Source organism: Portunus trituberculatus, chromosome 20 (assembly GCF_017591435.1).
Source record: "Portunus trituberculatus isolate SZX2019 chromosome 20, ASM1759143v1, whole genome shotgun sequence".
Lineage (NCBI taxonomy): Eukaryota > Metazoa > Arthropoda > Malacostraca > Decapoda > Portunidae > Portunus > Portunus trituberculatus.
This window is the reverse complement of record NC_059274.1, coordinates 3196760-3210610: the sequence shown is the minus strand read 5'-3', so window position 1 is coordinate 3210610 and position 13851 is coordinate 3196760. Positions and strand designations below refer to the sequence as shown.

The following is a 13851-nucleotide window of genomic DNA, read 5'->3' as shown; positions in this document are numbered from 1 at the left end:
AAAGGGATTCAGTGTCCCTTCCGTCACTCCGCCACTCACAGGTTTCCACCATACATTGTCTCTGGTATGTAGTAATTATTGCTGTTGACTTCTGGGGCGTTTATAATCATTAAAACGTAGCACGGATTTAGTAATGAAAGAAACTCGTCTCAATCCCGTATAAATATAAATGTGGTTAGTTATATGATGTTAGTTGAATGTTGTGAATGGTAGTTATGCACTTCACCAGAGATATTTTGCATTAAATATTTAGTCTGATAGCATACACACGTACTTTAATGTTCCACAAACAGTAAAGCTAGGTAGGAGTCCTCAATAGTTCCCCGATACGTGCTTGAAACACTTATTAAGCAATATTTTAGTGTACGGAACAATATGGTTGTTACCACATTACAAAGGGGACCAATCGTTCATCACTTGTAATTCTAGATCATAAGGCATTATGCTTTGCCCATCCACCCTTGAAAATAGGCTGAAGGTACTGTAAGATGGACCTTCCTATCTGCCCTTTGTTGATTTCCGCTGTTATCTCAGTAATGAATGAATATCTTGGCAATTTAAGTGCACCTCACCTAGGCTGCAAAGCGGAAGTTGTACATCGTAGAATAAATCGGTATTCGTAACTTCCCTGGGTACAAGCGTAATCAATGGGAAATTGTAGAAAATTGGCACACGACCCTGGAGCGGTCAGTCAGTCTAAACACAAACAGATAATCAGACGGCAACATTCTCACAGCGTCACAGCGTCATTTTTTTTTTTCTTTTTATATGTAAGAGGGGAAATTGGCCAAGGGTAACAAAAAAAAGTACCTTAATTACCAGTTTCCTTAGAGATCAATAGTTAACCAAGACAGGGATGAAGGTCTTGATCTCCCTGTATAAAAAGTCAGGTCGTAGGGAAGCTAGAAATACAGAAGCAGGCAGGGAGTTCAGAGTTTACCAGAGAAAGGTGTAAAATAATGATTGAGAGTAACTGGTTAACTCTTGCATTAGGGAGTTGGACAGAATAGCGGTGAAAGGAAGAAAGCCTTTTGCAGCGAGACAGCAGGAGGGGAGGCATGCAGTTAGCAAGATCCAGTAGAACAGTTAGGGCGAAAATAGCGATAAAAGATAGGAAGGGATACAACAATCCGGCGGTGAGAAAGAGGCTGAAGATAGTCAGTCAGAGGAGGGGGAGTTGAGAGAAAAGCTTCTGAAGCTTTTCCACCATATCTAATAAAACAGAGTGGAGGTAATATTTGTGAAGACTTTGGATCGTTCTTTTTATAATATAAAACTGCAGGAGACTCAATGAGGAAACCTGGTTAATGAAATATGGAAACAATGTAAAATTTTAGTTTACCAAGTCATGAGTCGAGAGCGGGAGGGCTTCACGGAAAGGCTGAAGCGATGGGTGCTCTCCGGCGGAGCCAGCAGGGCACCCACCAATGCTATCGTGGTGACGGAGGAGATGAAGGGAGAACTTGCAGTGTCTACCTCGCTGCCCAGACGCCTCCACGCCATAAAGCAACTCACGGAATCTCTAATCACTGCGAAATTAGAGCAGGTAAATTGTATGTCTGTTAAGTAGATTTAGGGTAAGAGTTAAGTAGAATATTATGTAGGTACAGTAATAAATTAAATGTCTGTTGGTGATGAATTAGAAATGAAACCTAATCAAAACTAAATCAACGTAGCCCTCATTCCAGGATACTAATGTTAATGTTACTTGTTGAACATTATTCATGGAATACACGATCTCGATTGACACTTGGCACCCGCAGAATGGCATTGAGCAGGTGTGGTGTCTGGTGAGGGATCTTCTGGACGTAATGAGGGTGCCGCCCACATGTCGCCGCCTCACCCTGAAAATGCTGACCAATTACGCCGCGGGGGAGCCAGACATCGGCTACATGAGGATGGTGTTCATGAAACATATCAAGTTCACCTTCTCTGAGGAGGATCCGGAACCTCTGTACGTGTTCCCTTGGACCAATGATTATTGTAAAACTTAATTCACCGCAGCATCGTGGTCATATGGCGCCTGGAGATCACGGCTGGACATTTAGTGCTACTAGTTTGTAGCTGATGTGAATGAATGGTATTAGCAGAGTGAATGAGCCAGTGGCGAAGCTAAAATGTGAGTGAATGAGCCAGTGGGGAAGCTAGTGGGATGAGTGAGTGGTGCTAATGGGATGAATGAATGAATGGTGTAGCTATTGTGATAAGTGGAGGAGTGAATGAATGACAAACCTAATGGAGTGAATGGTGAAGCTAGTGAAAGCAGTGATGTATGTATTTCTAAGAAGTTGGCTTTTAGGTTCTATTTGATTAACTGCTTTTCTTGTGTATACTTTTAAAAGTAGAATTCTATGATATCACAGGCTTTTTTTTTTTTTTTTTTTATGCATTCAGAGGTATAAGTAGTTGTACAGATGGCAGCAGTATATAGGAATATTGGAAATGTTAGTATTATTACTTCTAACAAATTATTGCCTGTCATCATAAGTACTAGGTCTTCCAGTTTCAAGTTCTTCCGTGCCGTCTTGGCGGATGGAAAGCAAATCCAGTATGTGGAGGAGGAGGTGGGCTGGATTCTGTCCAGGTGGATGCCAAAGCTCATCCAGACTCGTCTTGCCATGGGTGTTTTACAAACGACCATCAACCTGATAAAATTCCACTCGGCCTACATTGATAACCCCATTGTGTCCATCTTTGTGAGGTTAGATATTTCACAGCTTTGTTCCTCGTGTAGTAGTAACTAAGTCTTCATTTATTGACCAAATTTTTCTTCTTATCTCAGTGTTTGGGTAGTATATTGATCAAGGTATGCATAGATATTCTGAGCAGTTATTTTCAAACATTATTAATTTGTCCCATTACTCTCTCCCTACTTTCTGCTTGAAGTGAAGCAATTCGCAAGATGATGAGTGCTAGGGAAGAAGATGAAGTACTTCTCTGCCTCACTCTTATTGAGACTGTTGTAGCATACAGATACCTTCCCGTGGGTGCTTTGTATACTGCTCTCGTTGGTCTCTGCAGGATTGTCAATGTTCCTCATCTCACCAACAGAGTGGTGAAGGTAAATGCCATTAGACATGAGCTGCCTTATGAATTTATCATCCATGATCTGAGGTAAAGATTTAAGTCCAACAGAAAGTACCATACCAAAAATCTAATTATTTGTGGTGTATGAAAAATAATTTGATTTCTTTATCTGCAGATAGTTAGGAATGTGTTTGGGACTTGTGTTGGTTCAGCATCTTATGATGTACTCATTGGCTTCATTAACCGAGGCGCAGATAGCATGCTGGTGCGAAGTGCTATGTTCATTGCTACATTTGTTGTGTGTGGAGAAAATCGGATATATTCACTGACTCCGAAAAAAGATGAACTCTTAAGGTCCCTATATAAAGTAAGTTCAATTAATTTCAAGCTGTTATAATTTCATGTTATATTGATGATTATATTAAAGGATGTGTAAAGCTATCTACTTGCGTTTACACTTGGTTTGATGCAGTGTCTATCTGAGGAGAGCATTGTGAGGTACGATGAGCTGGTCTTGTATGAGGTGGTACTGAGTCTCCAGCGGCTGCTTGCAGATCCACGACCAAACTTTTTCGGACAATCTTGGAATCTTATTTTAGACATTATCACTTGTCTCTATAAAAACACAGGTAATACACTTGGCTAGCTGACCAAAGTCAGAATTTTATTGTACATGTCCCATTGAAAATAATGGTAAATGTTAAAAATTTGCTTGATGAACTGTCATTATAAAGGTGTTCTCTTTACAGAGAAAGTACTAGAGCCAGTGAAACGGGATGGCATATTAGGAGTCCTTAATGGTGTAGTGGACAGAGTGGAGCACTTTGTAGATTCAAATCTATTTGAGGGAGATGGTGAAATGTTCATTGAATTGCTTGACCGCATCAGCCAGCATAGGCCTGTAAGTTTACTGATCATACAGTACAAAGTTGTTACAATATGAATATAAATCATTACACAATGATATTAAACTAAAACCTTTTTTGCATTGTTTCAGCCATCTTCTGTTTTCAAGGTTATAGAATATTGTAAAAAGATGGCTACTCCATCAAGGCCAAAATGGATCTCAAAACTTACTTCTTTGATAAGACGTTATTTCATTAAAGAAACAAGACCATTCATAAACCTGAGAATATTGGAAGTCGTCCGTGAGATCTATTTGGAACACAGGTAAGACTTCTATATAAGTCGTGTGTGAGATATATTTGGAACACTTGAATACTGTAATCTTGGAAATCTTTGATACATCCAAAGGTTGAATGTTGATGAAGTGTTTATTGTTCAATTGACCATGTGTACCATAGAATTGGTCATATTGTAGATTCCAATTACATCTTGTTAAATATGAAAATTTACATTGTGAAAGACAAATTTTGTGATATGCACTTCTATTTGCAGGGGTTGCTATGGGCATATAATTTTGAGAGCAATTGTAGGAGAACTCATTACTGGGATTGAGAGGAAACCCAATGTTACAGTCCGGGCACAAGCAGCCTATCTCTTGACCAGCCTTGGTATGGATGAAATGTGTGAGGATGTTGAGGATGTGCTCAGAATTCTAAGACTTGTAAGGATTTAAGTTTTTTGCGTTGCTCACTTTGATGCATTACAAAAGTTTTACTGATGTGTCTTAGAAAGCTTTATTCACTGTTTAAACCACTTCAGTTTCTTGTGTATTTTAATCTGAATCTTGTAAAGAGAAAATGTTTTGTTACTATTCAAAGAAATTTGTAATGTGCATGCTATATTACAGTTCATAAATGCAGTCATAACCTGCATTACCTACACATAATGTACATGCATTCCTGCATAGTTGTGTGAATGTACTATACTTTTCTCAGCTGGTTTTTACTTGTTGCTTTTCTCAGATCATCTTGACAAAATACAAACTTCCACACAGCCCCATGTTGAATTGTGAAAAAGCACATGACTTGTATGCTGCTGTTGTGGGTGCAGTCAGAATTTTTAGAAAGAAGACCTGGCAGCCTATACCTACAATTCCTGTTGTTGCATACAATATCTTGGTAACATTCTTGGAGCATCACTACAGAAATCCCATGATTCTACAGAAAGTTCATAATCCACGGATTGAGGTAAGGACCAATTGATCATAGTTTTCTTAGTACATATATGACGATGAAAAGCTCTGCTTGAAAAAAAAAAGTAATTATTGAGTAATTAGATTGAAAAAATTCAGGTTTGATTATTCCATTAACTAGTGTGGAGTCTTATTTCTATTAAATCCTATGATCATTAATTAGTGTGGAGTCTTTTTAAAACTATGGATAAATAGTCTTGAGCCCAGGAGTGAGACCCAAAGTGTATTTACCAGAACCACATGGTATTTGATTTCCCTACCTAACAAAGCACACCTCTCACCATCATAACAGACCATTTCTCCATTCAATGTGTGCCTTATCTCGTAGTGACCATTGACTTAAAGATCCCAAAAGGTGTTGGGACCTTAAGGTTATGGTCCCAACATTTCGGATGCTGTGCTTTATAAAATTTTACATCCATGTGTTGGGGACTAGGTATTTCCTACTCACGGCATTACTTGGCTGCAAATTTATGCCACTTTGTTAATTTTGTTTGTTGCTGTAAAATAGGTGTTACAACATTTAGACCCGTTGTGGTATTTTGAGGAATCTTGGTAGTAGCTGAAGATTTGTTCTAAATGGTATTCTCTTCTTGTGTAGCTTTAGATTAGATGTATTAGATATTCAAACGGTATATAATTTGCATGTGCTTCCATTTCTACACTCTTAGTTGTAAATTCCCATTCCTAGCAATGGTGAGAAACTGAACCAGCCATTAAATATAGAAAAGAAATACTCAGGGATTCAGAGATGAATTGTCTGACCCCAGGAACCTGACCCTATTTTTATTACTACAAGTAATTAATCTATAGCATTTACTGGCATGTTCATTGTTACTCTACCAATAATGGCTGTAAAATTCTTCAGGTCTTCAAAATTCTGTTTTCAATGAAGTGTGATTTGAAAAATTACGTTGGGTTCTCATATGGTGAAAAAAGTGCTGTTGAAGTGAGGAACACAGACCTGATTAGCCCATTTTCGCCATACGTTGTGCTGCGTCATAACAGTACACGTAAAGAGAAAGTACAAGGTAAGTAATTTTTCTTATATTAACGTACATAGGGTGTAAAACCATACAAGATTGATATTGCTGGTGGTGAGCCTACAAGAGCTTTTTTTTTTATTGATTTCAAAATAATATAAAGATGCAAGATATTCAAGTATAGTATGTGGCAGTTATAAAATCTTCAAGATCTAGTGGATTTCATGACATGTTCTTATATTGACTTATTTTTACAGATGATGATGATGCCTATAGTGATGACAGTAATGAGTATGTCAGTACTGATGCTGGCACTAGTGGTGTTGGCATCCTGTCAGTGGACAGACTGGGGAAGATAATTGTTTTTGCTATTCTGGCAGAAAAAGGTAGTATTGATATTGCTTCCAATAAAGCCCTCAATGTTGATATTGAATACTTTTTAGTGGAAATTTTTTTTTACATGTACAGTATGAGAAGCACTTTAGAATATTTTCCTCAAGTTAAGGCAGTTTCTTTCAGACTGGGTGGTGCTTGAAATTATGCTGAAAGAAATGGTGATAAAGCTTCGCCACAAGGCCATGATGCTTTCCTTGATGGATGGCCGATTACAAAGCTTGGCTGCATCACTCTGTAACATGGTAGTGCTACATGTTTGTCAGTATATTTGACTGGTTTGATAACCTGCTCTTTCAAAGAGTGACTACAAAAGACTTGTTGATTGTTGCTAATTTCTATTCAAAATGGACATTAATGACTTACCTCTGCATTTTCCTGAATACCCGTTTTCATATCTTGCAGATATATGATAGCAACCTTAATTACCCAAAATGTTTGACCAACACTCCAGTGGGATTCAGTTGTGCAGAATTTCACAGCTATTTGTATCCTGTGCTGGCAACTCTGGTGGCCCATCATCGCCACATTGGACCAGACACCCAGCAGAAGGTGATGGCAGCCTTCACTTTGTTTGTGTTCAATTCTTTGCCTATTTATGTATGCAGGTTTTAAATCTAATTCCATAAATCTCCTGTTTTAAGGAATTTATTTTACAAATGAGGTTTGTTCACGTACGTATTCTTGAGGCCTCATTAAAGGCTACTGTCTTTGATTTTGATAATGTGTGTGTTTATGCATATTGTCATAATACCATACATGCAGGGTGTCAGCCTAGCATAATGATGTACAGTGGCCTCAAAAAAGTAGGAAATTATCTTTCATTCCAAGTTTGATCTTAAAAATGTCTTGCAGATGATTCGCATCTTTCAGGGCGGTGTGATCAACAGGAATTCGGCCCAATTGTGTATTGAATGTGTAACACTGTGTGTGATGGAGATGCCAGTAGCCATGGGCAAGAACATTTCAAGGATCATCAGTCATTATTCCAAGATAACACAGTGTGTGTCTCACTCCCAAGCAATGCTGGAGTTTCTTTCTAGTAAGTCCTCAGGTTTGACTGTTATACTTGAAGTAGAGATTAGAAGTGAACAGTGAGTGTTGATGTTTTGCTACATCCCTTCACGTGCTTACTTTTTTTTTTTTTTTTTTTTTTTTTTTTTTTATTATTCTCAACTCGGTTGTGTTTGTATTGTTTTAGATTTGTTTTTGACATGTTGGGCCTAATTATATTGCATAGGCACTTAAAAAGGGTGAATTTGGGCTAGGAACATGGCGTGCAAACTGCTGTTTTAGTTTTGAGTCCTTCGTAGTTTCTGATTTTGTTCTGATTTCATACATTTTTATTGCTATTAGTGTGTGATGTGTTAATTATATAGTAAACTACAATTTTACTATCTCCCTCCAGCACTGCTACACTTCCCTGCTATGTACTCCAGTTTTGTGCAGCAACAGTTCATGCCTATCTTTGCCATTGCCATCCCCTACACCAACCCATTCAAGTTCAACCACTACATCGTATCACTGGCCTACCATGTCATAGCTCTGTGGTTCCTGAAGTGCCCTATACACATCAGGAAATATGCAGCAAAGTACATAACTACTGTAAGTTACATTCAATTTTTTTGTGGTATGTTTTTTTCCCATATCCACTTGGCCTAGGCTGAAAGGAGTGGTAACACTTGTTATTTCAGACTTTAATCCAGAAGTTTGAGTATCTGACAGCAACTTTCAAGCCCAAACCTTTGCAACCTGGGAGGAAAAGGATGCTGAGTAGGAAGGACAGAGCTAAGGAAAGAGAAAGGGTAAGGGAAGTAGTTTCAAGGATGGCTTAATAATGGGTTTAATGTCTAAAGTAAACCTGTTAGTCTTCTTAATTATCTGAACATGGATTACCCATCATTGAAATTATTTCATTTTTAGCTAGAAGAGGAGGAAAGGAACCAGAACAAGCTCCAGATATTTAATGACATGATGGAGACTTGCATTGATCTCATGTCTCGCTATGCATTTGACTATTGCAGACCGGTGGCAGAAAGGTAAGGTCAATCTTCATCATAGCAGCTGTAGAAGATTTGTATTTGAAACTAGTGTATTTGTTAACTTTGTGGAATCCCAAACTACCTTTTGTTGTATTTCATAAATTTCTAAACATGGGCTTTTAAGCTATAATTCAATCTAATACAGAAGTGGATTAGTAAAAATGCTGATGGCAGAAGGAAAGAGTCAGACATGGATTGCTGGCAACAAGCTCATAACAATCACTACATCAGGCTGTACAGGGAAGCTTTCTGAGGATGGCTTCTGTAACAGGTGCAACCGTCTGTGTGATGAGGGTGAGTGGTGACCATTGCTTCTGCCAGACCACAAAGGTGATAAGGGCATTTACTATTGCCACAGATTTTTTTTAAATAATGCATTATTTTTATTTTAGTGATGTATAATACAATCTCCTTACATTGTCATGTGATTCTGCTTTATAAAGTTGAATAGATCCTTTCAACATCAATCTGGTAGAGTATGATTTACATTATAGTAAAACAAAAATTTATAGTTTCACTTGCAGTAACTTTTGCTTTATAAAAGCTGCTAGATATATTTAAATTACATTCCCAGGTGTGCCATTCAACCAGGAAAAGAATCTGAACAAAATTGGAAAGCATGACCAGACTGAACCATCTAATGTCAAGGTGACAGGAGACAGCAGTACTCCCAGAGCCTCCAGCTCCACCCAGTCTTCCTCATCCTCTTCCTTCCATCCCTCAGGCCAACCATTCACAAAACCTGCTCTGGCTTCCCCCACAAAACCTGCTCTGGCTTCCCCCACAAAACCTGCTCTGGCTTCCCCCACAAAACCTGCTCTGGCTTCCCCCACAAAACCTGCTCTGGCTTCCCCCACAAAACCTGCTCTGGCTTCCCCCACAAAATCTGCTCTGGCTTCCCCCACAAAATCTGGTGTTTCTTCACCAACAAAATCTGTTTCCTTTTCTCCTTCTCCTCCTAAATATACTGACTTTGATCTTCCACCAAAATCTGTCTCTCCCTTATTCCCTAGTATGTTCCCAACCTATTGCACACGAACTCCTCTCTCTTGCAAGTATTCTCCACCTACCAAGCGTTCCTCTTTATCCCCACCTCCTGATCTTACTCTTTCCTTTACACAAGCACAATCCATCCCTTCCCATTCTACAAAGAGCAAATCTCTTCCACCTTCACCCTCATCTGAATGCTTCCCTATTTCCTTCCTCTTGCAACTTGCTGCTTCTTCCCAGTCCTTGCCTTCTAAAACTTCTCCATCTGCCAAGTCTTCTTTCTTTTCAAACACTCCTAAATCCTTACCTTCTAAGACTAATACTGCCAAGCTGCCTTTCTCTCCAACCAGTCCTCGGTCCTCATCTTTCCCTTTCGCTCATCATCCAGAGTATTCGCCTGTACACTCCACTCCAGATACTTCTCTAACAGAGTCACCTGAGAAGCAAGGTGCACAAATAACTACTTCACCTCAATTCCCATCCAAGGAAACCCAGGTGTGTGGTTATGGTTATGGATGTTCCAATTGTTAAGCAATTTTAATAATTTGGACTTCTTATTAATCATAATATAAGTGTTCCATTTCATCAATTCTGCGTTATTACAGACTGAGAGTGAGCTCTTAAGCAAGGACAGCCTCTACAGTCCCCTGACCTTCCAGATGAGTGCAGATGAGGAAGGTTTGTACTTAACAATATTGGAGTTACTTTTGATTTAACCTTTTTGATGGCATTTCCTTCAGGCAGGATGTGTAGATTTTCAGCGTGATCTGAATATGATGTGATGTAAGTTAACATGCCTGAAAAATATACAGGGCACAATTCCATAGCACGAGTCTTCATATTTCACTCTAATGTAATGAAGTGAATAGAAAAAGTTGTATAACTATTGCCAGTGTTTTTTTAACATACAATAGTAGCCATGTAGTTATTTTCTGGTAGATTTCTTTCAAACTGAGGATAAGCAAGTTGCCAATTTATGCCATGTGACATTCATGTTGGTTGGAGTTTACTAATGACACTGACTGAAACAATTGTCTCGTGGTAGATTATAAATGTCTAATCTGTTTTTGAAAGTGTTATACTTCCATATAATAAGGAATTCAGTAAATGTGTAATATTTTGAGAATTACTAAACAAAGTATTTTCATTTGAACACTTGTTCTTTTCTCTTCTGTTGGTAGGCTTTGAAAAATAAGTTATTTCCCTACAGAGGTAGACAGTAGAAAGCAGGATGAAGTAAGGGATGGCCTTGAAGATCAGCCATCACCACGAACACCACCGCCAGCATCAACGTCATTTCCACGAGTGGCACCAATGCCTGAAGATGAAGGAAGCCTGGGACAACCCCTATGCCAGAGTGCATCACTTCTTGGCACAGGGACAAAGCCTCGCTGCTGTGCCTGCTGGTGCCAGGGCTGGGCAGAGTTGTACATGAGGCAGCCTTGTGGTGGGTGCCATTATTTCGCACTAGTTAGGGGATTTTGTTCTAGTACATACTTACATTTTTTATAGCTGCATTATAATGCATTTGGTTCATACTTTCACTTTACCATATATTTCTTTAATATTACATCATTAGTGAGGCTGCTAGCCTGCAAATTTCAAGATCAACAGGTTACAAGTTTTAAGTAGCAAGATTTGAGATGCACAGCAAGAAGTAGAGGTTCCGTAATATTTATTTTAGCTTTTCTACTTCAGGCAACTTCTGTGCTGTACTGAGGTTCAGTGGTCAACTATTGGCTGAGAACTATCCACCTTCTCAGGAATTGAGTGACTTGGCGACACTGTCAACTGGAGATGTCACGAAATCAGGAGAACCCGTAAGTTTTGATTTTATCAAGTTGCCAATTCTTCCTTGTATTTCTTTCCATCTTTTTCTGGTCCTATATGTTGCTGATTTTGATAGTTTGTGATGGGGAACAGACATGAATTTTTTATCTTTACGATGAAATTCTTAACACTTGAATGAAGGCATTAGCAGATTAGTTTTGAATGGACAATGTAGGTAATACATTTTGTACTTTAGTTGCAAATCTGATACTTGAATTAACACTGCAGGTGCCTGGCTGCTCTAAGGACACTGCTGGTGCTAATTATGTGGAGGCAATGCGCTTGTTGAGTGGGTTTGGCCAAGATGGTGTTATTCCACAATGGGAGGATGGACGTGGACTGTCACCAAGGTAAAACTTCTGTTAACATTGCTATTTTTGTAAGGTTTTTCATACAGCAAGATTAATATCCGACATGATTTTTATCCAGACGAATGTATTGGTTCTATGCGTTCCATTAGCTACTGAAGTTTGAGTCAGAATGGATATTGTTAATTTTCCCTTTCAGCTTTGTGTTCCTGCAGTTGTATTATCAGGAACTAATGCCTACTGATGACAGCCGCCCTATCCTACTGCCAACAAGGCAAGCAGAGACTCAGCGCTCCATCTCGCTTTTGGACTTCATCCGACCTCATGAGGCTCACAAAATTGGAGTATTGTATGTGCGGAAAGGACAGAAAACAGAGCAGGAAATTTTGAGCAACTCCGGTGGCTCAATGAGATACACCCGGTTTATCTCCGTAAGTTTTCTTCCTTTGGCTATAAGATACAGGAGGAGTGGGAGCAGGACTAGAACAAAAAATTTAGATCCTTGTAAATATACCAATATGACAAATATCTAAAAGTATACATTTTCAGGCTCTGGGTACATATGTTGAGTTAGCAAAAGTATCCCGACATGTGTTCCTTGGGGGCCTGGACACCACAGGCGTGGATGGTAACACTGCTCTGGTTTGGCAGGATGACTTGCTACAGGTAAATTAATTGTCTTAGTTTGTGGTTGCTTTAATGGATACATTAGGAAAACTGTCTTATCTTCAGTTTTAATATTCAGACCATATTAGCAAATTAGCTAAAATATAATGGGTTTCTTGCTTAAGAAAATATCTTGCCAATTCAAGGTTGTGTTCCATGTGGCCACCATGATGCCCACCAAAGAGTCTGATCCAAAGTGTAATGGTAAGAAGAGGCACATTGGCAATAATTTTGTCACGATAGTGTTCAACGAGAGTGGTCAAGCGTACAATGTTGACACGATCAAGGTAATCCTGACAGACTTCCTATACATCCTGTTGCACATCATGCTGATTACAATGCTTCCTATACATCCTGTTGCACATCATGCTGATTACAATGTGCATCATGCTTATATACATTGTTTTAATCTAATTTATCCTCCTGGCATATTGGACAGCTCTTGTTAATTGATTTTGTTGTGATAAAAGTGAATGAAAAATAAAGATAAGGGATTGTTTATGCTGAGAAATTTTTCATTAACTAGTTCGTTTTTCAGGGTCAGTTCAACCATATTGTGATAGAAATTGTGCCAAACCACTACGGCACAAACACAGTGATTGTGCACTACCAACGCCGGGAGCTGCTGAATTACCTCAATGAAAGCAACCCAAGACACGTGTCAAATCAAAGCCTGCCGCTGTGTGTTAGGCAAATTGCTGTCCATTCTAATGTGAGATGACTTTTTTTTGCAATATTAGAGTAGAATCCATTCTAATTTCTTGGTATATGTAAGAATTTCTTGTTAATAACAAGTTTAAGTGATGATAGTGGTTTGTCATACATGCTATATTCATGGGAGAAGGCAGAATTCTCTTAATTTCATGTACCACAGCAATAAATTTCTCAGTCTTCCTTTCCTTCCAGTTAGCAGCTAAGATCATGGAATCCCTGCAGCGACCACCACACCGACCCTATGCCAACAACTGGGTGGAGCGACTGCGACACATCAGGAAGATTCACAGCACAGTGCTTGGCAACATCAAGAAGAGTGAAGGGAGGTACAGTGCTCCTGAACTCAATGACTTCACTGAACTGGTTGATCCAGGTGTAAGGAACCTGTTTCTGAATGAAACTGGCCAGTATTCCATCAAATTGATGCATTAGTGAGTGAAGTATAATAGTATATACTGCTTCTTGAACTTATTATGGTTCATTTCTGTACACATTGTTGCTCTTTTCTAGGAAATATTAGTTATTTTAACGTTTCAAAGTAAGTTGATTTTTTAGCGGTTTTAAAATTGTGATACTATGTAATTATAAGGTTTGTAAATAAAAGCATACCTTAATATTTGAATTTTTCAATACTTAATTTCTTTTTAAGGTGTTAAGTTGAAATTAGTTGGTTGGTCACTGCAAAAAGTAAAATAAAGTATTTAATATAGATTCTAGAAGCTTGCAGGTGGTGATGATTTTATCATGGGTATTTTAAGTGCATTAAATGACAAGGAGAATTAAAGTAAAGTCCACAAAGA

General features: G+C 38.7%; 1 protein-coding gene across 1 annotated transcript; it reads left to right on the top strand.

Moving 5' to 3' along the window:
• The first annotated feature begins 16 nt into the window (after positions 1 to 16).
• LOC123506512 (tuberin-like) lies at positions 17 to 13667 on the top strand. The gene is made up of 30 exons (XM_045258652.1): positions 17 to 64; positions 1338 to 1546; positions 1764 to 1954; positions 2489 to 2701; positions 2887 to 3061; positions 3203 to 3394; positions 3500 to 3656; positions 3777 to 3928; positions 4025 to 4197; positions 4426 to 4594; positions 4896 to 5120; positions 5994 to 6156; positions 6366 to 6494; positions 6628 to 6746; positions 6907 to 7053; positions 7357 to 7543; positions 7910 to 8106; positions 8196 to 8306; positions 8425 to 8540; positions 8689 to 8837; positions 9118 to 10028; positions 10139 to 10211; positions 10744 to 10980; positions 11232 to 11353; positions 11592 to 11713; positions 11871 to 12102; positions 12221 to 12337; positions 12484 to 12624; positions 12876 to 13049; positions 13244 to 13667. Exons 2-30 carry the CDS (start codon positions 1349 to 1351, stop codon positions 13481 to 13483), a joined length of 5532 nt encoding a protein of 1843 aa, XP_045114587.1. The 5' UTR covers positions 17 to 64; positions 1338 to 1348; the 3' UTR covers positions 13484 to 13667.
• The last annotated feature ends 184 nt before the right edge of the window (positions 13668 to 13851 follow it).

Excerpts from the sequence above, each read along its gene's own strand:
- LOC123506512 (XM_045258652.1), top strand. The coding sequence starts at position 1,349 with ATGAGTCGAGAGCGGGAGGGCTTCACGGAAAGGCTGAAGCGATGGGTG. Across the intron at positions 4,198-4,425 it reads GAGATCTATTTGGAACACAG|GGGTTGCTATGGGCATATAA; the intron begins GTAAGACTTCTA and ends TTCTATTTGCAG. Across the intron at positions 11,354-11,591 it reads TCACGAAATCAGGAGAACCC|GTGCCTGGCTGCTCTAAGGA; the intron begins GTAAGTTTTGAT and ends TTAACACTGCAG.